The sequence below is a fragment of the Takifugu flavidus genome, chromosome 11, assembly GCF_003711565.1.
Source record: "Takifugu flavidus isolate HTHZ2018 chromosome 11, ASM371156v2, whole genome shotgun sequence".
In the NCBI taxonomy this organism is placed as follows: domain Eukaryota; kingdom Metazoa; phylum Chordata; class Actinopteri; order Tetraodontiformes; family Tetraodontidae; genus Takifugu; species Takifugu flavidus.
Window position 1 is genome coordinate 9752341 of NC_079530.1, and position 26597 is coordinate 9778937.

At 43.0% G+C, this 26597-nt stretch overlaps 1 protein-coding gene across 5 annotated transcripts; it reads right to left on the minus strand.

Moving 5' to 3' along the window:
- Positions 1-5648: 5648 nt before the first annotated feature.
- insyn2ab (inhibitory synaptic factor 2Ab) lies at positions 5649-22838 on the minus strand. 5 transcript variants are annotated; one of them, XM_057048124.1, is made up of 6 exons: positions 22383-22837; positions 18750-18898; positions 16845-17997; positions 13583-13654; positions 6814-7289; positions 5649-6692 (listed from the first exon to the last, which is right to left on the minus strand). In XM_057048124.1, exons 3-5 carry the CDS (start codon positions 17990-17992, stop codon positions 7106-7108), a joined length of 1404 nt encoding a protein of 467 aa, XP_056904104.1. In that variant the 5' UTR covers positions 17993-17997; positions 18750-18898; positions 22383-22837; the 3' UTR covers positions 5649-6692; positions 6814-7105. The 5 variants fall into 5 exon arrangements, with proteins under 5 accessions (XP_056904104.1, XP_056904106.1, XP_056904105.1 ...); XM_057048126.1 differs by lacking the exon at positions 18750-18898 and having other exon boundaries at positions 22383-22504; positions 22748-22835; XM_057048125.1 differs by lacking the exon at positions 18750-18898 and having other exon boundaries at positions 22383-22545; positions 22748-22829.
- Positions 22839-26597: the final 3759 nt, after the last annotated feature.

Consider the following 26597-nt stretch of genomic DNA (forward strand, 5'->3'; position numbering starts at 1 on the left):
TGGGCGACCATAATGAAGGAACATCACCAGCGAGATGTTGCACCTCTGTCACTGACAGTTTTCAGGATGGATCCTCGGCCTGCTGTGTGCCACGTTTATTATTTCCATGCATTGCTCTGCTGCATGTCTGGATCACTGCCAGGCGGCTGTGAAGCGCGTGCGCTTTGATCGTGTCTGGCCTCAAACACTCTCGAGTTAGGAGCGACAGCCAGCCTGTGGTCTGTCTGTCTGTCTGTTTGTCACTTCAAACACACGCTCCGTGACCTGAGGCAACGCGACAGCGATCCTGTCGCCTGCTCACAGCGTCACGCTTCTTACAGCGACACGCGCTTTTACCTCGTGAAGGTGAGCAGGTAAACCGGGTCTGATCTGCTTCGTTAATCCGATTAATCTGCTGCAAATGAGCTGATAGAAAACAACACGGGAGCAAAGCTGATAAGAAAGAGTGGGCAATGTGTCCTTTGCTCATGTTTTCATGTGTTAATATGATAGTTCGGCTCAAAATGGTGCTTAAATAGTGATGACAAAGGAGATGACTGTGCAAAAAAGGGACTGTACAATCAATGGCTTTAGCTGAACTGTATTTTCTTTTAAAAAAAGTGGCGTAATTACTTGCTAATTTGAATCAATGAGCTCTACAAAATATTGCTGTAGGTTGTAGTTTGAGGGCCAAAGCTGGAAAACAGTCTCATCAATACTGGCTTCGCTCAGTTAGAAAAGTGCAATAAATCAACTGTAGCTCTGATTTGCTTCTCCCCTTCTTCTCGCCCTGCGTTTAGAACCGTCTTTGAAGGTTCAGAACCTGCTCTTGTGTCAGGTCGTCTGGTGACTGAAGCGTCCTGACGTCACAGGAGTGATGTTGGAAATAATATTTCAAATTCCATTTCATTCCATGTTTGGGATGAAACCCACCCTTCCATGGAACCAGGAATCCAGGAAATCGCTGAATACGAAGGACCAATTTAAATGGATTCAAACACAGTTTTGTGTCTCCCTCATCAGAAAATGAGTGCAAAGATTCAGGTGAATCTATCACTGAAGAAACATTTTATTTTTACAGTGGTGTTGCTGCAGCTGCAGCCATAAACGCGCAGCCTAAACCTCGGCGACAGTAGCCACGATCAATAATTTGCCGGGAGCCAGAAAGCGAAACAAAATGTTGATTTTGGGGAAGCAGCAGTTCCTCTCAGGTAAAACAATCCATCACGGGTCGCGGTGAAGTTACCCAAATTCCAGGAGTATGTCAAGCAGAAAGAGCACCGAGCATCAGTCCTCTTTAAATAAGAGTCATGAATCAAAAGACCCCCCCCCCCTTGGGCTTTGCAGCAGCATAAATCCCGCACCTTTTCTATAATCTACAAATCACACAATCACATGTGGTCTATAACTCTCCGTATTGTGTGTTTTACATGCTCTCATTGTCATGTAGATGGAGTGAAGTCAGTATGTTTTGCATTTTTATTCAAAATTAGAAAAGAATGCTTAAAATAACCAGCTCATTTATCTCCTGGTGTTAGCCCCGGTATTAAAACATGCAAACATGATGGTGTCAGTGCGTAGATCACAGCTCTGTGTGTCTCCCTGACAAGGAAGCTGCAAACCCCACAGTGGCTCCCGTCACTTTCCTGCCTTTGTCTCGACGTCACGACCATCAACAACATCATGAGGCTCAAGAAATTACAGTGCAGATGGCATCCCACTGAGCGCTGACATTTGTGCAACAAAGGGATTCTGAACCTGTCACAACAACAGCCGACAAAGGACGTTGAGACGGGGGGGTACCCCAGGGGTCGATTTTTGCTCCTCTGAGGAACGCCCGCATCAGCGAATCTCCAACCACAAACTTTCCATTCCACTTCGAAAGGGAGACTAATGGTGCAGAACTCTTTGAGTAGTAATGACGACGCGTTGCTTGAGACCGAACAAACATTTGAGGAAAGGTTGGTGTTAACCTTCGAAATCTTCCTTTCCTCATTAACACGTTTGCCGTCAGGATTTGCGCAGTTCGTACGGCGCCGCACAGATTCCGACTCTCCCAATCCCGATTGCTGTGTGTTCGCAGTCTAAAAGAGCATCCTCGATTCAAACAGTCTCACACATTAGATCTACTGCAGTTCTTCCCATTAACATCTTGCATCCCTGATCTCCATAACATTAATATGTATATCCGTTTCCATGTCCCACATTCAAACATCAATGCAAATTGGGCAGATCCAAATAAAGTCAGCTTGAACTTCAGAGAGACAGCCTGAAGAAAACAAAGCAGCAATCCAATATGGTTATCACACATGCACAAAAAAGTTTGTTTAGTTGTTTGACGTTAAAATGATGATGTCATAAATAATGCACCAAGCCCCACCCATCCCCACGCCTGAAATCAAACATGGCAAACAGGAACTTGTGTAATGGTTATTTGTGCAGGGCTTATGTTGTGAGTGTGTTGCTGTGCTATTTCATCACTGAAATCAGGATTTCAACCTTCAGCTTTGACCTCTAACCCACCACGTACAAACAATCGGATTGGACAAAATCTGTCTAATGTTCAGTTGTAGCTCGGACGAGCGTGGATCAGGGATTACCTCACTAAGGTTCAGATTTTTACTTTCCCGATAGAGAAACACATCTTTGTTCATCATACTTGTAATGATACTGATGTTTTGTCCTTGAATAAATGCTCTGATGTGCTAAAACCATTTGAATATAAATGAGATTGTGATGAAAGCTTTCTTTCTTTGGGGCCTTACAACTTTCATAACACAAAATCAGACACAAAGATTTGGACTGACCTTCACAGTTGGCCACGTCAGGATAAAGAAGCACAACATGTTTATTCTCTAACAGTCTTATTGGACTGAAATTATTCTTCACGACCTTGGAGGTACTGATACATCTGGTGCAGCTGTGTTAAAATATTCTCCAACAGTCCATTTCATTTCATCATTGCTGTTGAATAAAACCCAGTTTTCAGTGGTTCCTGCTGTGGAGAAACACAACAAGACCTGCTCGTCACTGCCTGTTTCTACATTCCTTCCGCTCAGCCTTTGCTTTTAGTTTGATTATGCTGCGGTTGTGTGCACCTCTCCACCTGTGTGTTACAGCCTGTCCTTATGGATTCATCATCCTTCATCAGCCCTTTGCCCCCCCGGATGCTGCCAGCAGTGTCTGATAGGGACACTCTATATCTGCACCTCTAGGAAGACTCCCCCTGCATCATAAAACATCCTCAGAGAGGTCACCGTCCCTCATATAATCATCACTCCATTCGAGTGATTGTTGCTACCTGTTGTTTTGATCACATGTGAAATTCATGTGAGGCTGGAAGGAGATTCAAGACATCACAAACACGTAGGGAACAGAGGCCACATAAAGATACACAACGATCACAACAAACCCCCGACCTCTGACAGTGATGTTAAGTGCTCTCTTTATTGTGGAGTCTAAATCTAGCATCAACGCAGTCTCCTCTTCTTTCCAGGCCAATTTTTCATCTGACAGGTCGGACAGCATAACAAACAGGTGCTGACAAGGTTAAATATCCACAAATATAAGATTTAGCAGCCACGATTGTGTACATTGACTTAATTATCATCTCAATAAGGCTTCAGGGATCAGGACAGCACAGGTCAGAAAGACCCACATGCATGTATGCTAGCATCTGAAGCTTTGTTTTTGGGGGGATTTCTTTCAGAATGTCACTGCTGGCTGGCAGCTCGCGTGGACAGAAAGGTTACTGGCTGTTGTTGGTCTCTTTATTAGATAAAAAAATGTGAGCTCAGCCTGAATTTCTCCGTGTTTATCCATCCCTTTCATGTCTTTGTGCCGTGTCCACAGACTCTAAATGCCATTGTTGCTCATCTCATTATGAACACAGGGGTTTTGACTTGATCCAGGAGGTTCTGGAGAAGCTGGACGTGATAAAAATCCTCCGACCTTTTAACACACCAACACTTTTTCTATTCTTTATTGTTTACCATTGCTGTTTATGTGCTTTCAAAAAATGTAACACATCTCTATAGCCTATTTTAAAACATTCCCTTATTTTTCCCTTCAACATCCATCCATCCTCGTGATGGACCAGTGGAAGATGCCTTTTCTTTAACCTTTGACCCAATCAGATGCTTCCCGAGAGCCAGTCACACTTCTTGTTCAGTCAGTCGATTGCTCTGACCACAGGAAAGGTTGTTATTTTCATACAAAGTAAAGTCTCTTCTTTTAGTCTTCATCGATTCACCTCGCAGAAGGCCTTTCATGACACGCATGAGGGGCCTCTCACGTTGCTCGCTGTCGTCCGAGGGAACAGAGGTCAGCAACAGGTGTCCTGTGGGCCAGCACTGGCTCATCAGCTAGAACATCCTCCTTTTTTTACATTAGCTCCCAGAGAAGCTCTGACAGCTCCTGTACATGGGGAGTAGACCCTGCAGGAAGGGCACCTGCTTCACTGAGGCAATAACACCATCCGCTGATGTGTCAGACTCCAGCTCCTCTGCTGTCACCATAACCTATATCACCGAACAGCCTGCCGTGCAGTGAAAGCACCAGTGGCCCTAAAGGTGGGAGCTTGTCAGTTTGATGAAGTTTGAACTCTGGCGATGTATGTACAGTGTATATGGAAGAGCACTGTGGTATTAAACTGAAAGACCGTTAACCCAAAGTTGCTATTATTCATTATTATTAGTCTTTAATGCTGACTACTTTGATGTAAATCCTCCATATGAGCCCTTCATCGCAAGCCTTTTAAATGATCAATAATGTTGCTGGTTTGTCATATGATGGTTGAAAATTATTACAATGACACCCAAATATATAAAGACAAAAATAATAAAATAGAAATGAGAAAAAAAAATAGGGTTGCATAAGAATTAGTTAAATTTAATTATGATTTCTTGGAACAACACATTTTTCCATATTACCTGAAAGATACAATGATGTTTCCCCCCCACCCTCAAACCCCACTAGTTACTTTTAAAACTTTCAGCTTGTAATGAAAAATAAATTATGCCTCCAAAAATGTCCCCATATTTCTTATTATTAAGAATAATACCTAAATAGAAAAAGGCTTTATTCTAACCTGAATTTGAACGATAAATCATAGTGACCTTTGTGAAATTGTGACTGACGGACAGAATTATGGACTAATCCATGTGCCACGAACAATATAATTTCAAGAACTGCTGTAGACAAAAGAGTTGGCTGAATAGCGCATAAAAGATGGAAGAACAGCCAATCAGGACAGAAGTAGGGGAGTGCGGGATCAGGTCACCCAGTTTGGTTTAAGCCCCCCCACCCGACGGCTGGTTTTGATTTGAAAGTAGCGTCTTCAGCAGAGACTAATCACATGACAAAAGGGACGTTTTTTTATACGATTCTGTCAATGGAGCACAAAACATGTCAGTTACGGACCGTGCGATGCTGGTTTTTGGCTGCTGCAAGCAAATTAGGAAGGGAACCAGGCTGTCGGCTGTTGAGCTTGCATCTTTATGCTCTCGTCTCCAGATTTTAGTGTCGGGGACTTTTCTGGATGGTACCCGACATTTAATAAAGAGCCAATCCAACACTTGGATTTTGCTACGCACACAGGCGTGCACGTTGGATTAATACATTGTGCTATTCTTGTACAGTTGTCAGACATATCAGCACACCAAAGCGCCTTAAGTTGAAAATGTTTTAATTGCGATGTAGAAACAGTAGAAAAATGCATCATATTGCACGTTGCCACTAAATTGCACTTTCTTAAGATAAAGATCTTTGCATGGACAGTGGTGACCTGAAACAAAAACGCAATCTACTGTGGTCTAATGACAGGAGGCCAGATTTTACAACGTTTCTCTGCCACCGAACAGTATCGGAATAAGAGCTGCTGTCATAAAATCGCTGTCACACTACTTTAGCATCGTATATTAGCCCTTCCAGTGTTGCAAGATAAGTGCACAGTCATTTGTCTGGACGTATCTCTGTTGTCCCATGATTATAATATCCGAAAAGGAAATTTTATTTACAAGACGGAACAGAGACAATAAGTATTTTAAGCAGTGCAACACATCAGTGTGAGCTGAACGGTCATGAAACCAACTTAAAAACAGTTCAAACAGCAAAAGTTTGAGTCCTGATAGACAACATTCTTCATCTTTAGGGGTCAAAACATGATATATGTTTAAAAAAAAAACTGACCTCCAATAAACCTTTAGACAACCGCAACTCCTTCAAAAGCAGGAGCCTTCCCGGATATTTAAAATTTAATTTCACAGTAGAAACGAGGCAGATATCGACTCGTGCCGGTGCCAACAGAGAGGATGGAGGAGGAGAGGGTGAGTGAGGCAAAGTTGGCTGGTTAGCACATCGGCTGCATGGAGATCTAACTTGGGGGGGGGGGGGGGGGGGGACTGAGAGAAAGGGACAGAATAACAAAAGCAGGGAGGCGACGGAGGTTATTAACAGCGATGGGCGCACGTTCAGTCAGCCTGACAAACTGAGCGGGATGTTAAGAGATAAGGACGGAGGAGAGGCTGGATTTGAGGAACGGCGCCGACAGTCTGCCATGTTCCGCACCGTTTCAGTCTTTTACGCACCGCTTCACTCAATAGACAAATGTTTGTGCTTTGCTGGGTTTGCGGCTGATGTCCATTCAAAGATTATAGCTTCACTTATAAGAGGCTCTCCACATGACGCCTCCTCTCGTTGCCAGGCAATATGCTCTAAGGAAATAAAGCAAAGTGCATTTCATTGGAGGGTGCACCAGCAACATGAAGTGAAATGTACATTGTTAAATGAGCCAGTGTTACATTAGTGGAAGAAAAATACGTTTCCAAAACTCACCTTGTATTTTGGAGGAGCGACTCGATCATCTGCAAACATGCTGGGGAAAAAAAAAGATTTAACAGAAATTTAATTGTTCTTTTTTTTCTTCTTCCTTTTCCTTTTTTCTTTTTGTCTCTGCTGTGCTCCAGATGACTCAAAGTGCAGTCTCAACTGAGAATCCTAAATGAACTGGATTCTGTTGCCATCAATTCTGGAGGCAGCATCTGAACATTCCTTTCTTCATTCTATGGAGAACATGGGCGTTAATAGACCCACTGCAGAGGCTGCTTCCGGAGCCTTCAGGGTGCACTCAGAGGAACCAGAGTTTCCAGCGAGCGTGCTTTTTGGACTCTGACTTGGACTTGCGTTTTGGGGTGGTTGTGAACACTTCGTTGGAGTAAGGCAGAGCTGGACATTGCTGGCTGTCTAGGGGACAAAGTCTCTTCATCAGGGGGTGCAGTTTCTCCTCTTGAAGCTTGAAGTCCAGTTCAACACTGCAACACATTATGGGAAGTAGATTTTCAGGATATTGAGATATTGCAAAAGTTTATTCTTTAACCACTTCTGACTCAGTTTTTACTTTCTTCCTGTCAGTTGTCCATTACTGTCCAGATGGAGGCTCAAAATGAGGCAGTGACGGACACCCTGGCAGCACATTTCCCCTGAAACAAATCCACATTTCAGGCCGTAATGGCCGTTCTTTGTGTAATGGCTGCGCTTTGTATGCATAACTTTACAGGGCTTTTAATGCACGATTATTTTTGTGCACAAAACCCCCCTAAAAATACAAGGACCCACAGCACATCACTCTCTCACATTAGGCAGTTTAATCCCAGGCTAGTCATCCTCAGTGCCGCAGTTAAATACTCGCTCCGATGAAGTCTTTCGGGCCTGGGAGGAATGAGGGGGCTTAATTCCATCCCAATGAAACCATCAAGAGGCCAAAGAGACCCTGATTAATTGCTTTATTTCAAGCAAGGGACAGAATGCAATACACACCATCTCTTTTGACTTTAGTGCTATTGATTTGCTGCGTTCATTAAATGTATTTATTCTTTGGGTCTGCAAAACATCGTAAAAGCATCATGATGGAAGGGAAAGAGAATGAATCATTTGCCCTTTGCCTGCTAAATTGGGTCTAAACACACAGAGTCCGATAAGGAAATCTTCTGTGGCTTTGGGCAATTTTTCAGCCTTTCTTTTTCACCCCTGGAGCTGACACACTGCATTTAAAAACTGAACACAGTGGGTTACAAAACCCACCTCTCTCCTGCTACACGATGAAAGATTAGCGCTTGAATCGTGTAGCTGCCAAAACAGATGACACCTGACATGTCGAGGTCAAACATGCGGCTCTCCACTTGTCTGCAGGCGCACAAATACACTTTAGGGTACAACACTCGGCCTGATGGGAGAACAGCTTTGATGGGCAGTGTAATTAGTCCACTGAAGGATGTGTTGCACTTAAAGGGACATAATGAATCCTGGGAACTGTCCTTTCCCATCAGATATATTTAAGTTAAGTTGGGAACAGAAGTAAATTAAAAATGTCCAGTGTAAGAGAAGATAGATTGCTTAGTTTTTCAGGGCGGGGATTTTAAGAACTGAAGCGAGAATATAGTAGGACTGTATAAAAGTTTGACCTTAGCTGCATAATAACAATTGTAGCTACCATATGTAACTAATTTACTAACACTAATACAAATTAATGTTTGGTGTCCAGTAGATAACGGTAACATTACTCCTCACATGTGACATATAACAGTAGGGACACGTCTGTGTGGGTCAAATGGAATGAACATTGAAGCTTTCCACAGAACGTGACCCCAGAAGTTTCTGGGTAAAAGGTACAATATGCCTGGGGTGTGTGATTGGATTGCATTTTGGATGTCCATGTTAATATAGGACGTTCAGGTACATGGAAAATGCCATTGCAGTCTGCTTATTAAGAACTGGCCTGCAGAGCTCAACATTTTTAATGGTTTAGAATGAGATGACATAATATACTTTGTTGTTATACTTTCTCAATTCAATTTGATTTGCTGAGTATCTGGAAAATCTGCTGTTTCGTGCAGTGTTCAACTTATCCATTGTGATGGTTTTCTGATTTCCCTCTGCATCGTTTCTTTTGCGTTGATGACTGTCTGCCTTTTGCAGCTGCAGTGTAAACGATGTTGAATGGACAGAAACGGTGAGAACACACCACAGGCTCAGCAATTATTAAGAAACTAATCACTTTGGTGGATGGCTTCAATTGCTGTGCGTCGCGCACAACTGGCTCCAAGTGAAGCCCGAGGCGGCGGCGCACCGTGCGGATGGCGACGGGGAGCAGGTGCTTTGGCAAACACAAGCTCCACGTCTGAGATCACGGCTGCAAATAAACAGACTGGAGGCAGCCAGAGACGGCCTGGCTTTTTTTAGGGCATAAAACAACGCCGATTAATCAACTCTTTGATCTGTGCACCGCGAGGACGCGATGCGGTGATTAGTGGCAAGCTGTTTGTCAGTGCACAACAGTGATGTGCTGAACACCGTTTCATGGCTGTTACTCCTGAGAGTGATCTGAAATGAAACCCAAATCCGAGCGTAGTGTCCCTGCAAGCTACATGTCCTTTCTGCCACTATTACCAGTGTGACTTCCCCCCCTTTGTGATTCCCCCTTTTGGCCGTTTGCTTTTTAAATTCTCCATTTGACAAGATGAGTGGCTCAGGCCCACTGTGGCGTAACATCTTCAGAACTACATGACAGGTCGTAGTAGATTAAATCACAAGAGAGTGACAGTTATTTCCTCCTCTGGCAGGCAACAGTCGGAGCAGAAACTCCCCACAGGTTATGTAAATGAGATACAGAATATCTCACCCTGTCATGTATCGCTCTGTTATATGGCTTCCTGCTTTGCAGCTAAACAGAGACACCCCCTTCCCCCCCATCTCATTAAGGAGAACAAACAGAAAATCCTGACAACTGTTCTCCAAAAACACCACCCACGACTGAGGAACACAAGTGCTAATTAGGTCCCATTGTCTCATCATATTGCTTTGCACATAACTCTTTTTTAAAGTCATTTCTAGTTCTTCTTTAGTTTTAAATTGGGGGGTTCGGTTGTACACTTGTTCTTAAAGAAGACACTTTGGTATTAAAAAAAACACAAAATGGTTTGATCTGAGCTTCCTGGTGTATTCTAGGTTGATTTAGTGGCGGTTCGCATGCAATTTGTAGCTAATTCAGTGATAAATCGTGTTTGAATGGAGCCCGGAGAGAAGCATGACAGTGAGCGTGAAGAGGAAGATGTGGGTGCATTCCCATTGTATAGTCTTCAATGGCGAATAATCAAAAAAGGAACAAATGCAGAGATGTTTAACTGAGTAGGTGGAAGGGGCTGCACCTCCCTGACTCCGCGCATGTGTGCGCAACAGTGATACAGGCAGAGATGCTCCTGCTTATATGCTCATCACTGAGGTCTGTGAAGGCCACATCATTGCACCACTACAGTAGAAAGTGGTATAAATGTTGAATTCACGTGCTGGCAGGCATCAACCTGGGGTCAGCCTGGCCGCTTCTGTGTTTAACTCTGCGTTTCACGTGAAGAAATGCACCCTTGTTTGTATCGATACTGCAGGCAAACCGGTGCATTTTGCTAGCAAGACTCCACGTGGAGTAGAGGCATATTTTTTCATTAAATATGTTAATGTTTTTGCTATTATTGATTTTGCAGCACCACCAGAAAGATGAGCTCAGAGTTATATTAAGGTAGACTATTATACACATTTAAGCCTTAAGTCCTGCACTTGCACAATGCTGCTTTTTTAAAAAAAAGTTGATTCCATTAACTTCCAGAACCATTTCCAAACCTTTGGAGACAGAAGCTTCATCTCTCCGAATGTGTTTTTAATGATGCCTCCATCCTTTGTAAGATTCCGTAGCTCTGCAGTGAACTGATCCACACCCTTTGGAGATGTGGCATCTTTATGTTATGCACGAATATGCTGGCTGCGGCTGACTGTTGTTGTATAAGTATCTAAATAACACAGAAGCCTCTGGGCACAGAACAGAGTGTAGCATTCTGATGGATGAGGGGGTTTAAGGTTTCCACTTTCCCTGGATGTTAAGGTCAATATTACTATTCTTATTCCTATATTCCTATATTCCTATCCATATGCTGAGTCTTGCTTTGTCTTTTTATGCTGGCCATGCTTAGAACCCAGTAGTGATGTAGGAGATGCTGCAGTCTGCTCAATGTGGGCGGAGACTGAGGGAATTAGTGGTTTTTGGACTGAACCCAGAGTCTGACTGCAATTGAGTGGGCAAAAAGTTGTGCTTTTATAAGGCGTATCAGAGACGCCAGACAGCTCTGAAGCTAACAATTGCTCTGATATTTCATTAATCTTCTATGATATAAGCTGAGCTTAAAACAGCTGCATGAGACGAGGATGAATAATCACGAGCAGGACTGATATAGATCTAAGAATACAGAACAAGGATTTTATGGCCATTTGTTACAACTTTATGGTTAGTTTCTGAAAAGGTTCTATGCTTTTTACGCCCGGTCACTTTGAGTTAGCACGTTCTTTGCAGAAAAGGCCATAAATAAGAGACCCAATCATGTAATGACATGTAATACCTTTCACGTCCTCATAAGAGGATTTGCTCACATTGTACTTGATGTTCTTTCAGAGTCGCTTTAACCTGCTGATTGAAAACCACATTCATGGTAATGACTAGTCTCATGAACATGAGTTGATGGAAAGAACTGTTGGATCAATAAGGACACACACCCACGCACACATGATGCATGCGTCTTCAAAAGTCCGGTGAACCGTAATTATAATAAAATCATGAGAAAAGACACAGTTTTTCCAAGATGGACCACATGAAATAAAGACGATGCTGATTGTATTATGTTGTGTAACTTTACACATTTGTAAATTTCTTCGACCTTTAGATTGGGACCTAGAACTAAACCATGCGGAACACCAATTGACTATTTTATTATTTTATTGCATAAGAACCGCTGATTATTGTCAACATAATCATGAAAGAAATATGTCAATCAGCAAGTACGCTCTCAACAATAATAAAAATTCTGCGGATGTTTTTTTGGAATCCTAATTCTGATGTTGTTTACAGCTTTGCCAGTTTCTCTCCAATTTGCCGGTTCACTGAAATCTCTTGGACAAAGTTAGGAAATAATTAGAAAACAAGTCATTTAGACAACTGATGGAGGGGAGAGCGTGGCCCGGAGATAATTGTTCTGGGGCAGTTCAGAGATTTACGTTAGTTTAGTAAAGAAAAAGAAAGTGGCTGGCAATTTGTCATCATTGCTTTTATATAACTAAATGAGTGGAATTAGCGTCTGAAAGTGGAGCTGTGTGAAGTTAAAGATGGATAAAATGCACGTCATGCACAACAAGAGGCTTCACACAGCCGCGGGCCATGGAGATCTTCTTTGATTAGAAGCCGGGTCACAGGGAAGCATGTCTGTCTGCATCTCTCATTGTGGAATCAGGTCAGGTTTAACAACGTTGGAAGAGCAGGAGGAGATGCTTCTCTCCACTCTTATCAGTGTTTTAAACAAACATGGTTGATGGAACATTTTTGTTTCTGTTCTTTGCTTCCAGCATTATTCCAGTTGCATTGACAGAATATATTTTTATACACTCTTGAAGTTCAGTTTTTAATAACATGGGCACCGTTCTAAGGGGAAGGTTTTAGTTTGGGGAGGATACATCATTGCGAAGCCGGGTCGTAAGAATTTACATAAATGGTTCAGGTTCAATGGCCCTGTGCTCACGGTGCGACTGTTTTTCACCAATGTTGCCTGTCCAGGTCTCAACAAATGGATTTGTAAATGGAGAACGTCAGGGGTGGGTGAAACAGTCCGTGACCTTGATGGGAGGCAGTGAAGGGAGCATGAGAAATGTGCACGTTTCACTGTGATGAAGTATGTCAGACACACTGCAGACAACAGCTTCCATCAGGGGAGTCCTGAGGGGCATTGATGCTTCTGCCACATTACGTTTCATTTCATTGTTTGTTTGATTAGGCTGGATCCACCGACATTGATAAACTATAGAGCACAATTAAAACTGAAATAGTTTTATTTATATAAAATATGCACATATTTATTGCAAATTTCCAAATAGGCTTGTCAAAAAAAGACTTTTTAAAATTGTCCAAAAGGTGAGTCGTTCCCCCAATACAACAGTCTAGTCAAAATTGTCTTTGAAAGTTTTTAATCCAAGCTGCTGGAGAGGATTAAGATAGCAAAATAAAAACTTAATTTGGTCAATATATATTGGAGTTAACCACTAAAGGCAATATTAGTCTTATTAAAATTTTGTCTTTTGGAACAAATATTTGAGACATTTTTTCTGATTTTCCAAACCATTCTGTGGATTAAACACATCTTACATCTCATTTTGTACCTTCTTCATTCATCATTTTTCATCCCAGACAAGGTCATAATAATATATATACACACTCCACTTTCAAAATGATCAACTATACATTTTATTGTATTTTATAGGATTTAATTAAATGTGTGTCTCTCCCGCACAGCTGTATTCCCAAGCATATAATAAAATTCCCACTACTGCATCTGAGTACTTATCTATTGCATGGAGGCATTAAATTCCCAAGAATTCTGCAAATGATAATAAAAGTAATATGTTTTCCCCATTTTTAAATGCAGCAGCGGTTGCCTCTGTTTAGACACCACCAAAAGGAACCAAAAATAAAGTGAAATAATGCAGATTTACTGACACAGTTGCAGTGTAAAGGACCCACCTGTAAATAATGCACGCGCTGTTTCGACAAGTGTCACAGTTTGCTGTGTCTTGTCCTGTTCGATACGTCAGCCTGGGAACAGAGAGATGAGAAGATATATGTGATCACCAGTGGCAAGATGTGGCCCCATTCATTTTCACCAAGTTTCGTTTATTCCCAGCATTTAAATTTGGGAGAGTGGAGCCGCGCTCCCGCCGCATCCTCGGATTTGCTTAATACAAAGTATAAATTGGCTGATTTTACATACTGTAACAAGATTACCACACCTTGACAGGTTTACATTGCCTTGCTATATTCATGCAGGGCCAAGTAAGTTGCATTAAAATGCTACATGAATCACATGAAATGTATGTATCTAGTTGATTGCTTTTAGGCACTATAGACTTACCAAAGCCATAAATAAGAGAAAGTGCGTCTGCTCTGTTTATGGCACAGGTACATATGGCCTAGGGTCATCCGTCTGTACTCAATCCGCAATGCCGTTTATAAGATTTCAATGTTAAAATCAATAATAGCTTTCCTCCTGTGCCTCCTGTGAAAAACGACACTAAATATTCAATCCCAGCATGTTAACTGTGGCAGGCGGCATCTCTCACAATGTCAATAATGCACCGCTGAGTTACGTAAGCATGCAGGTGTCCCCACACAGGCGGCAGTGATGTTTGGATGCTAGGGGGAGCTCTGTTCGACCTGCACTTTTAATTTCTTCCTATCACCCCCGCTGAATGACATGCATAGGGAATGGATCTCAGCTGGCCACCATGACACGAGAGGTGACCCCGGAGCGGTGAAGATGGATCGGCCTTTCTGCAGATCGAAAATGCTGATGGGAGCTCAAGGTCACAGGGTTCATCTATCATGCCCTGTTCTCAAATGAAGTCTCTTCAAACAGCTGTGCACAGAGACTGTAAATCAGGGAATTCAGCGTGCAGTCAACATTCACTACAATGAAAAGACCTTATGGGAGTTTATCGCCAAATCGTTTTAACATGCGTCATTCTATTCTCTTCCCATCTTTAAAAGGACCTTGAAGGATAGGTGAGATCGACAGAGTGATATGAAAGACTGTGACAGTGAAGTGTCCCAGTGCTGTGTTTACTGGCTCTTCTAATGCAGTGAAGGCAAGCCTTAAATCAGTTTGTGTGGGCCAATCAGCACACAAACACCAATTCCAACCAGATATCTCTGGTTCCAGATGAAATATGCATTAGTCTATACAGTCCAGCAACAGTGTATAGTGCACCAAATGGAATAGGAAAAGCAAAGGGAGGTAATTGCACACTGCCCAGGAATATATCCCACCCCTGTTTTCCCTGTTAGCTCAGACAGAAGAAGAATGAAACATGCATATAATAAATCCTCTAATGCGTACTTTCAAAGGGGGATTTCAATTGTACCTTTGATACAACTTTAATATAGTGTATTCTCCCTTTGTTACAGAATGATTATCATTGACATGAAATGTTGTCTAAAATAACTATCTTTGCTGTATTTTATATTTTACTCTTAGTTAATCCCAGAGAAACTGCTGCCCAGCCCTCCAGCCAGCCAGACAGCAATGGGAAAGACATTAAGGGTAAATCCTGTAAAATGTGGAGTTTGCTTCCAGTAACAGCACCCCTCGGACGACACCGACAACACTGCAGCTAGCACACTTCTGTGGCAATAAAACCAAAAGTGGTACCAGGCTGCAGTAATTGCACCATTACACAAGGTCCTAGAGTGCCGCGCCACAGTGAGAAAACACTTTGCTTTGGGTTGGTTTTGGTATTAAAGGAGAAGTACCTCATGGAATTGATGTAAAAGCTCTGCTGTGAAGAACCTTTGGTAAGTCATAATGTATTTTATTTCCCATACATGGAATATGGCATGGTGGGGGTGAAACCGTGAAAAAACCCATTTTATTATATTTTGAAATGCACCATAAAACTCAAGGGAGAGAATTTGGAAAACAAAAAATGAAAGTGGAGACTTAATTCTTTCTGTGAGAATCAGTTCAGAAAATTCAGGTAAATGTCTGAACATTTACTTGATGGACTGATTGATTTTGCACTGCTAGTTTAGAAAGAAAGAACTGTAAAGACTTCTCTCTCTCTCTGTTTCGAAGCGCCACTCTGGTGTTTTGTTTTCTTTAATAAAATGCTCTGAAAGGGTTATTCACCTGATCGGCTACATATGAAGAATTCCTTGCTCCTTTTTCACCTCAGTAAACGACTAAGCTGTCAGTCAAATTACAATTTATGTGGCTTTTATAAGGTTTTGACCTGCACAGATGCACTTCACAGTGTATAAAATAGCTTTTGATTGCTTTTTTCCTGAACTGAGGTTGGTGGCGTTCCTTATTGCGGCCCAAACCTGTGCAAGCAACAAGTGCAAGTCTGCAATTGTTTTAGTTTGCTGCAGCCTAAACCAACTAATATGGATATTTGTCTGTAGTTAAATTGTTTTTTTTTCCTGGCCCTATAAAGAAATTGCTGAATTTGACAAAATCTGTCTTTAGTTTTTTTTTGCCTGTAGCAGCCAGATGCAGGACGCCAAAACCCGCTGTTCTCACTATTGTGGGATGATGGCTCATCTGGTGCTACTGACACAACAGGCAGGGGTTTCAAAGGAAAGCGAGAAGGAGCAACATTAAATGGTAGAGTGGAAGAAAATCCACCTCAACGGAATACAGGTCCTGGCCTCCAGGAGTACATGGACGGGCCAGAGGAAGATAGCCTCAGATAGACTAAAGCTATTCGATCACTTTATTGCAGTCACTGTTTAGTTGAAGCAACCGTGTGGGGAACAGCTGATCCCAGTGTGTTTCACAGGAGAAGTCTTGTCCGTGCTCTCTGTCATGGAGTGCCACCAGTTGTCTCCACTGCAGGAGATACAATCTTGATACAAACAACACTGCAGAGACTGCGTCGTGTCTCATTCAGTTCAGCCACATACGTATAATTTGTGGTCTTCCCAAGGGCCTGACGGTATTTTTTGGTACATTACATTTACTGCTCCCAGGTTTTGTTTTGGTTTGTTTCCCAGAATGACTCTGAAGAAAATACGGAAGTTAGCCTGAAGCACAGTCCTGTCTATAGATCCATGTACATCCAGTTAAGGCTCATTATTCAAGGTGTATGTTGCACCCAGAGAAACATTGCTTAGCCTGGTGATGAATATAAAGTTAGAACACTTTGTTTTAGTTATAGGCAGCAGTGGGAGGCACATGCAGCTGAGGTTGGTGGTACGGGTATCTGAAAAGCAAAGCTTCTGTACTCACCCCTCTCTCTGGGCTTCACCTTTCTCCAGTTCCTGAATTACTCCGAGCAGGACCTTGATGGTCTCCTGGCTTGAGCTGATGAGATTCTCCATGGCCTCCAGCTGTGCTTTGATATCCTTATCTCCGGATGAGGGCATTATTTGCTGGCTGCTGCCCACGCTTGGAGCTCGCGTGTCTTTTGGAGTAAAGCCCCCCTCTTCCCCAACAGTTTGCTGGAGTTTGGAAGAGGCCGACACATGCCTGGTTCGACAGTGCGCCTGCGATTGTACAGAACACTTGGCACTATGGGGTAGCGTCTGAGAGTGCTGTTCATGCACCTTTGTGTCTTTTTTCCATTTGCAGGTCACAGATGGGCTGTCCAAAGATTCCACCAGTGTCAAGGAGTTCCATGCCACAGGGCCAGTGCCCTTTGGCTGAGACTGTGAACTTCGCTGCTTGGGTTTTGAAAAGTTACCAGCAGCATCGTCCTCCTCTCTACTTAATCCATGTTTGGTCCTTGATCCACAAACCTTGTGCACTGCCTCTCTTTTGGAGGGTGAGCTGCACTCCTCTGAGAACTGAGAGGAGTCAGGACAAGTCGGTCCGTCCATGCAGTTGACACTAGAAACCAAATCCTCGGTATCGCTGCTGTCATCTGTATGGTGAAGCAAGGCTTTCGTTTGCCCCACAATTTTCCCTTTGTACTTAGATGAGTCTTTAATAGGTTCTACATCCTCTTCTCCCACCTTTATATCACTCAAAAACCCATTATTTTGTCCTCTGTAACTCTCCACCAAAGCAGCATGCTTGAAAATATGTCCTTTCTTCCTCTCAAAAGGGAAAGTTTTGTATCGCTTTGAGAGGTCTGGTGAGGTCTGGACGCCAGTGCTCTTGGTCACGTTTGGAATGGAGCGCCTAGAAGGCATGGTCATGTACTTTCTCTGTGTCACTTTACAGGAAATCGACCTGGAGCGTCGTCTTCGATGCTCATTCTGAGCTTCACAGATATCCTTAAAACGCACCTGTAAGGCCTTGTTCCTCTTCTTCACCTGTTGCCGGCCTGACTCGGGTCCAGAGTGAGCGTCAAGGCTGTGAGACCGTCCTGCCTCTGAATCTGACTCATCGGAATTGGAGAGGATGATGCATTGGCTGTCCTCTTTGCTCACCATACTTCCTATAATGTGACAAAGAGATATATTCAGCTATTTTTATACAATCAAAGAAAGCAAATCAGTGCTACGAGAGTTACATCTGAGCGAGAACACCACACAACACACATTAAAATGCTTAAAATAGGCACAATATCTACTTGTAGTGGAAGGTGTTTTAAAGGCTACATTATGTTCCCAGTTTTATTCTTCTCTCATGAATTAAAGGCCATTTGTAATTACTTTTTAAAAAAAACAATATTTGATTACTTTTAAATTCATTTTGCAGTTTTATTTAGAGGGGAGAGTGATATATTTCTTCATATTCTTTCACTTCCAAGCGTGTACTATTGTTGATCTTGTCTTACAAATGGATTTAGCTTTCAATCTTCTCCAGATCCTTGAGTTCAAAATGCCTTTTTTTCCTCAGAAACTAGAAGCATTAATATGCACATTATGCAAACCTTTCATTGACCAAATTTAAAAGCTGCAGTTTCAAAGCCTGCCGCTCCTGAATATATGTGCTGATAAATGTTAAAGATGCAAAATGGGATGCTTTTTTTTTTATTTGCGTCAGTAGTGTTAACAGAGGAACACATTCATACTCTTATTTAATCTCTTCTTTCTTCATTATATTTTTTTCTGACAGTAGCTGGTTTTCTGCCAAAAGTCATTGTCTGCGGACACACCGAGCTCCACATTTCGGAAAGAGCCCAGTTCCGATAAAAGAAAGGGTTGATGTGGTGGCTCACTTTAACATTCTTCATATCATAATTACATCTGAACTGCTGAGCTCCCGTTCTCTGCTCCGCTCCAGCAAAATCCTCATTCAGCGTGATGTACTGGATATCCTCCCACCTCCGTTTATCTTCTCAAAAGACAATGGCGTTTTCCATTTAATGGGATCCTCCTGTGGTCTAATGATACCTGGCAGAGGACATGACCAAACCGTTCTTGAAGGTATTGAAAGTTTAAATGAACAGAATGCTGCAACAATTCTGTCCTGTGAAAAAATAATCTCCACCGAACCCGACCGCGTTATCGTCATTATCATTCTCTGCACGACACTGTCGTCTGGCAATTTGGGGATTATTTCCAACAGGACAGTTCTTATGCTTGAAGAAGTGTCAAAATGAAGAAAAATATGTTAAAAAATATGTTGTTGATTTACCGGTAACAGCTAAAAAAAAATTCTTGGTTTAGTGATGATTTCTGCCACAAGGCACTTAAAAAATCTTATTTCTAATTCAGTCTTTCAATGTTTAATAATTACATATCGTCAAATAGTTTAAACAGATGTTGTCCCAGTGAGGAATAATATCTTGTCCTAGCTGTGATGAAACATGTTGCGCGGCTCGAGCTTGAAATACAGTATAATAAACGGCAGAAGGAAATGAAACGATGTCAGATACAGCTGAGGGGAACCACCAGAAAAGCGTGTTAATCACATCATGATATCATGGGTAATAAATACGGCATTTGGTGCCCCACGAAGAGGAGCGATCGACGATGACGCAGCATCTCTGAAATGAATCATCTTTCATCAGCTGTGCGTTTTTCTCCTGTGTGATTGCTCATGTGGGAAAACCTGTGCTGAAGTGAGTTTTCCCTCCCTGTTACGTAAAAAGAAGTGTGTGATGGATTTGCTGCATGATCTGCAGTGCATGGAGATCAGCATGGAGATGCAGAACTGCTACAAGAAACTGTCTACCTGCATTTTGTACTGTGCGAAAGGAACTACACAAGGCTGTACCTTGTTACACACACATACACACACGCACACACACACATGCGCACGCGCTTGTTAAAAAATCGGCTGTATTTCTTGGGATTCCTGCCATGTCTTTCACCTTGCAGCCTGGCCACTGCAGCATAACCATCCATTCAAACCTGTTGATGAAATGGCATAAATTTTCACGGGAAAAGCACTTTATTGTGTTTTCTATTAAAATCTGGGAGGAAAAAAAAACAGACCTTCTGGTGTCACTTCAGTCGCAGAAATACATTACATTCTGCTGGAGTGCAAAAAATATTAATAGGAAATTAGCTGGATTTCATGATACAGAAACAATATGGTTTGATCTGTCAGACGGTTGATTTGGAGGTTGGAGCAGATGAACCCTACTGGGGATGATATTTGTTCTAAAACATAGCTTGCTATTCACTTTGATTCTACCCAAAGCTGTTTGTCAGAAGCGATGCCATTGAAAGAGAATTTGTTTGAGGCTGATTCACATGGGATCACCCTATTTCACAGTCAGAAATACAATCTCACACCACCGAGTAGATAATCACATCGGCAAGAAGTCTTCTGTTCGAGCATACAAGCTCTGGCACGGGCATGTGAGTCATGTGAAGTGGCTAAATGGTAATTCGCACAAAGAAAATCAAGAAAAAGATGCTCTCTGGAGTATTATTGCTGGATTTTTAAGATACACACAGTGTGAGGGCATCACAAGAGACAGGCCGACAGTGAGGCTGGTGTGACACAGATTTATTCAAACAACTGAAATCTGCAGCCCCTCCTCGTCGTCTTTCTCCTCCTCTTTGTCACAAAGCGAGCTATATCTCTGCTAATGACCTGGGGTCTTTCCCCGATTTGGCCTCAGCTATCCAAAGGATTATGAATAATGCATCGAATCTAAAATTGCAAAAGTAATCCTCTGAAATCTCCTTATGTACCCGGACAGACTATGATGTCTGCTCCAATTGCCCTTCAGTTCACGTTAAAAAGCTGCACACAAGAGAGAGAGAGGGAGGGAGAGAGAGAAAGAGAGAGGGAGAGAAAACACCTTCAGTCACAGTATAATGGTGGAATTATTGTGCACACAATGCTGCAAAAATTGTGTACATAAACACTGCTAATGCATTGTGTGGTGGTGGTGGTGGGGATGGTTGGGGGTGTTTTCCCTTTCAGAAGCAGGCGTGCAACACTGCTGACTCATGATTTATTAGCAGGAGAAGGCTTTGCCTGGATCGCCTTACATCCTTGTCAGCCCATGTCAACTCAATAATTGCTGAAGTGCATGTCGGATATTTAGATGGGACATTCCCTCCAGATACTCTCATTAATGGTTAACTGATGTTATTATCGCCGCCTCCCACCCCTCAAACAAAGTAAGCCTCAACACGTGATTTGGCACAACTGCAGCTCAACGTTGATGCGATAGAGGCTGCCGTTATGGGGACGCTGTTGGACTCTGTATCGTAACATAACTCATGCTACAATATGGTGACATATGCCTCCATACGTCCTTCGCCCATGCAGTAAGGTTACGCGTGGCCTCAGCTCGCTTAAAGCACTGCTCAGTTTGGTTCCTGCCCATTCGATTGTCTTTTGATCTTTAAAGAAGAAAGAAAAACTTGCCAACTGCACAGAAGGAAACATATAACTGAGCAGTCCCTTCTGCTATGTGCAGGAGTTGGAGGTTATGAAATACTTCTATTCCCTTATCTCCTGGATGGCTGTGAAATGGATCATTCGGTAGAACCCCTTCTGAAAGCCTGATCCAGAGGGATGCTTCTCGTTTTTGTTATCACGTACAAACAGTATATACGGGTCCCCTAAATGTATAATACAGAAAGAGACAGTTTAGCCCCCCAAAGATGAATGCAGCACTGCACCCTGATTAAGTTATTGATTAACATGCTGGGCTACAAGCACACGTGATGATTGAATGATCTCAGGAAGAGTTTAGTGCCTGATTTGTGAATATGAAAATGTTATGTGATATGGACAAGCCGCAACCTGTTTGGCACTCCTGTAAAATGCTTTAGCAAAGGAATGATGCATAGCAAGCAATACATTTGAGTGCAGCCCTATGCAGCACCCCAGAGATTCCCAGATTACATATATCATTAGTCACGATAAGCCTTGATCCACCTCCCATCAATGTCAGCCCCACAGAATATTTCTTGGAGTCGAAACCACTTAACGTGATGGATGTTTCTCCCTAAACGATCTGTATTTTTTTATTACGAAACAAACAGTCTATTAGTGAAGATTCATCAATATTCTTCATCAGTCGTGTGTGAACAGGTCACAAGTGCAACGATCTTCCCGAACAGCCTCTTCGGCGTCAGATGAATGCAGGATGCATGAATCAAAGTTCATTTATAGGAGCATCCATCCTTCTTTTTCATCTACAGTGAAGGAAAATCTCTGACGTGTTTTCCTTAGTCAGTAAACCTCCCAGTGCTGGGATGCAGAAATGCCCCCTCCCTAATTGATTCATATCTAATGCGCATGTAGCGATCATACCCATGCATGCATCACTAACCTGAGACTTTTAACATCATTAAATCCTAAATCCAGCGTGCTGCAGCTGCATTCTTCAATTCAGTCAGAAGAATCTGACAACCTTTATCTGATAAATATGTGCAACTCTGCAAAAAGAAGCCCAACTCTTACCTTGAGAAACAGATCAGAGGAGCAAAGGACGAGAAAGCACAAATCCCCTGTAGAGCTCGCGTTCATCCATGTATTCAGGGGGTGCCTGGTCACCGGCCAGCCAGCGGAGCAGCTCTCACAGGCTGCAGGATGACACAGAGAGAGGCAGCCGGTGCAGTGACAGCTGGAGTAGTTGTGACACATCCGGCAAAGATTCAGGTTGTTAAGATTTGAAGGAGGGGGGAGGAAGAAAGACATTGCCTAAAAACCTCATCAGGTCCTGACTGACATCCCTATCCTACCTCTCACTCTGCTCTCTCTCCCCCCCTTCTCACCCATGTACACCTCCTTCACTGACACTCATTCGCTCTTGTCTCTGCACTCACCGCGGACAGGCACTCACACATGCAGCGGAGATCTCCATCTCGTGGTGCTGCTGCTGTTGCTGCAATCCCTGTGCTTTCGTGATGGAGAGAGAGAGAGAGAGAGCGAGAGAGAGAGAGAGAGTGTGTGTGTGCAACACAGAGAGAGAGAAAGAGAGAGAGAGAGAGAGAGGGTGCACTGGTGGGTGGATGAGTGGGTAGATATGGCAAAAGGGAGGAGAGAGAAGCGAGGGGAGGGGGGGGGGGGGGGGGGGGGGGGGTGTTGGGGAAAAGTCCAGAGTTGCTGAGCTGCTTCAGCTGCAAAGACCCCTTAACTTGTTCTCCACAGGCTGTTGACACCGAGCTGTTATATAATCTGAAGAGCTTCAGGGGGCTGCAGAGAGGGGAGAGCTGATGTGAAATAATAAAACATTGTGCTTTTAATTGGCTGTCTCCGGCGCCCTGTTACCGTCATACATCTTACACATTGTTTATGAGAGGCGTTGAAGGGGACTAAATTGAGGAAAGGCAAACGAGAAGAGCCTCTGCAGCTGCACAAAGGGGGGTAGAGAGAGGAGACAAAGAGCTCACAGGGCAGCGGCGTTAATGAGACTCTGAGATGAGAGAGAGTAAATTGATGAGAGGTTGTGGAAACAGAGAGAGGAAAGGCTGGGGGAAGATATCGTATTGGAAAATATTGGAGGTATTAATTCTGCATATGATTTAAATCATTTAGATGTCTTTGGAATTTATATCAAAATAACTTTTTATTCAATTGTGAACCCATTCAAATCTGTCTGACATCACTGGAAAATCTGTAACAGCACTAAAAGAAACAGGCACATTTGGAAAATATGTAATATTCTCTCCTCATTTATAATGTATTAACCTCCTGGCTGTCCTCTAAAGGCTCCCACTCTGTAGATTTCTTCAAATAGAATCAAATAGAATGAAATTAAATCTGATTCATATGTCATATTTGCGTTTTTTACTGGATAATGGAGAAGATATGAGTCAATGGCCTGCTCTTTCCCACCTTACCATTGTATGGTGGAATGGTCAGAGTGGTGATGCCCACAGGCAGTTACTGATTCGATGTGCTTGCCCAATAAAATGTGTAACTATAAAGGCCACCTGTGAATTTTAGCAAAGGTCACCCGAAACAAGGGCTGGAGTTTTGCACCAGGTCCCTGTCAGCTTCTAAATTCTCTAAACATTTAATGGTGTGTGGGAGTAGTTTGTGGAACTGTAGATATGAAATGTGCATTTGCTACATCAAACCTAAACAACTAAAAGTCCAACAGACCAACTAGAAACAATGCAAGCACCATCATTAGGACACAGGTAGACAACATCTACAAAATCTACAAAGCCTTAGAGCACCAGTGTCTGCACCATGTGGCGGTAGGCAACCAAGGCGCTCCTGTGCCTCTAATTAAGCTAAGCTCTCCACAACCTCACAGGAGCGAAGAGGCGCTGAAAGGTTTAGACACCATATGCACAAATTCCCTTTCAACTACTAAAACTGGAGACTCCAAAAAACTGGATGTCAACCTGCATCAAACGAGTGAGCAGTCACGGATACACTAAACATTCTGGTCCTGTCATGTTGAGGCCCAGGGACGTGTAAAGTTTCCGACATCCAGCAGCAGATTGTTTACTTGAATGTACTCCCCATAATCAATCTAGATCTTGGAGGTATGTGGGAGGACATGTGATTGCGATCGAGCCATTAGCAGGGTGGCAACAATTCTACTGGGCTGTAAATATTGCATTATAATGGGCCTCATCCCAGTTTGAGCATAATTTTTAAGGTTGCCACCCATCCCATAAAATATGGAATTGCCCTTTATGTGACATGTTGATTTGTTGTCCAGTAGACATCTGTCACGCATGCACATCAACACTAAATCTGACACAACAATAATTTTCTGTATTTAAAAAAAGTTATGAGGAAAGGGGGCAGTTCTGACTGCAGCTCCTGACTCCGCCTGTCTGGAACCAGTTTCTCATTGACCAACCAGACACCGCTATCTAGCCGTGTCACTGTTGCTACGACAATATGGGTCTCTCGACCAATAGATAGCGAAGTCATTGTTGCTAAGATATGGCCATGACGCTTCTTTCAGTGGCATTGGTGCTGTAAAACGCTACCCAGCTAAGAAAAAAATAAAAAGATCGCAGCGTAGAAAAGAACGGGAAAATAAACAGGGGATGGCAGGAAAACGTGTGAGATGATTCATATCAACTGCCCACCTCTCAACACAATGGAGGGATGACTGAGGTTAACCAAAGTGGGTCAGGAGACCATCACAGAGGCAAAGAGGCTTGAGAGGAGTCAGGGAGCTCTTTCAGTTTGTTATTGGCCAGGTAGCTCCAGAGGCTGATTGGAACACCTATTAATAACCATACTGATTTTATTAAACTCAAATCTGCTTGATAGATATGCTAGCAGTGGCAGGGAAACTAATGCAAAAACTCACAAACTGGGGTTGTCTGTAGGTAAAAGAAGGATATGTCTAAAAACATAATTATTCCAACTTTATAGGCAGCAGCAACATTTGTCATGTCGAGCATGCAGTCATAACCAAGCGTGAGAGTCATAATGGCTTTCATCATTTTGTGCCGTGCTTCATATATTAACCCTGAAAGTGATCTAATACAGTAAACCAGGGGGCACCTCATCTGACACGCTGCAACCGTGAAACCTTTAAGTTTGTGTTCCTACTGAGATGGAGCTAAGTTAAAAGAGAAACAGTACTTTTTAAATGGTTTCCCCCCTTTTAAAGTAATGAGAGGAAGCCAGCAGAGTGAATGTGGTGGCTGCTGCGTATTGATTGAATTGTTCGCTCCCCCCTCCAGCTCTCATACAGCAGATCCATGACAAGCTTTTGACTGCTCCTGCTGCAAGCCGGTGGCAGCTTGCCATGAACCACAGCCCCCCCTTCAGTCACAACATCAGCTCCGTGGCACTGTGCTTAATAAGTGGAACGCCATCATGAGCCATATATTGAACCGCTGAAGGCAGTGACTGGGGGGCCCAGGCTGGTGTCATCTCAAAGGGCCATTATGGTGGCGTCCCTGCAGACATCTTGACCCTGTCAGTGGGAGCATATGCCAAATCTTTAAAGTAAGGAGATCCTGGAGCGAAAAGAAATTGTGTGAAGAGGAAAGATTGAAGGAGTGTGACTCAAACTCTATTCTTCTTGGGTAATTTCTCACATTCTACTGATTGGAGTTTCTGAGGTGCACTGTCACATGTCTGGCTCTCATCTGCAGAGCATCCCCAGGTGAAACTGGAAGCTCTGCATTAGCATATGAAACAGCCAAAGGAGCAAACATACATTTTTATCTCTTATCTGAATTATGCAGGAGTGTTCCCCCTCTTTCACACGGCAAACACACGGGGAACAAGCGAGAATAGAGGAGGACCAAACAAAGAGTATCTCAAGACAAGAGGTTGCTTCACATTTCCTGAAACCACCGGTTGACAAAGTATTTTGGGTTTGTGATTTTCGTAATCGTCGGCACGACCTGAGCATGACGGTCTTTGCTCATGTGAGTGTCGGAGGATCTTTCAACCACAGACGCTTGTACAGTACGTCCAGATGATTCATCTTTGATGAGCACAAAATGCAGCCCAGAGTAATCATGTCATTTGTAAAAATTACAGCACGGGCTTTCATAAAGGTAAATCACACAGCTCCCACTCTGCACACGGGCGCACACACACACACACACACACACACACACACACACACACACACACACACACCACACACACACACACAACACACACACACACACACACACACCACACACACACACACACACACACACACACACACACGCTTCCAGACTGCTACAATACTAA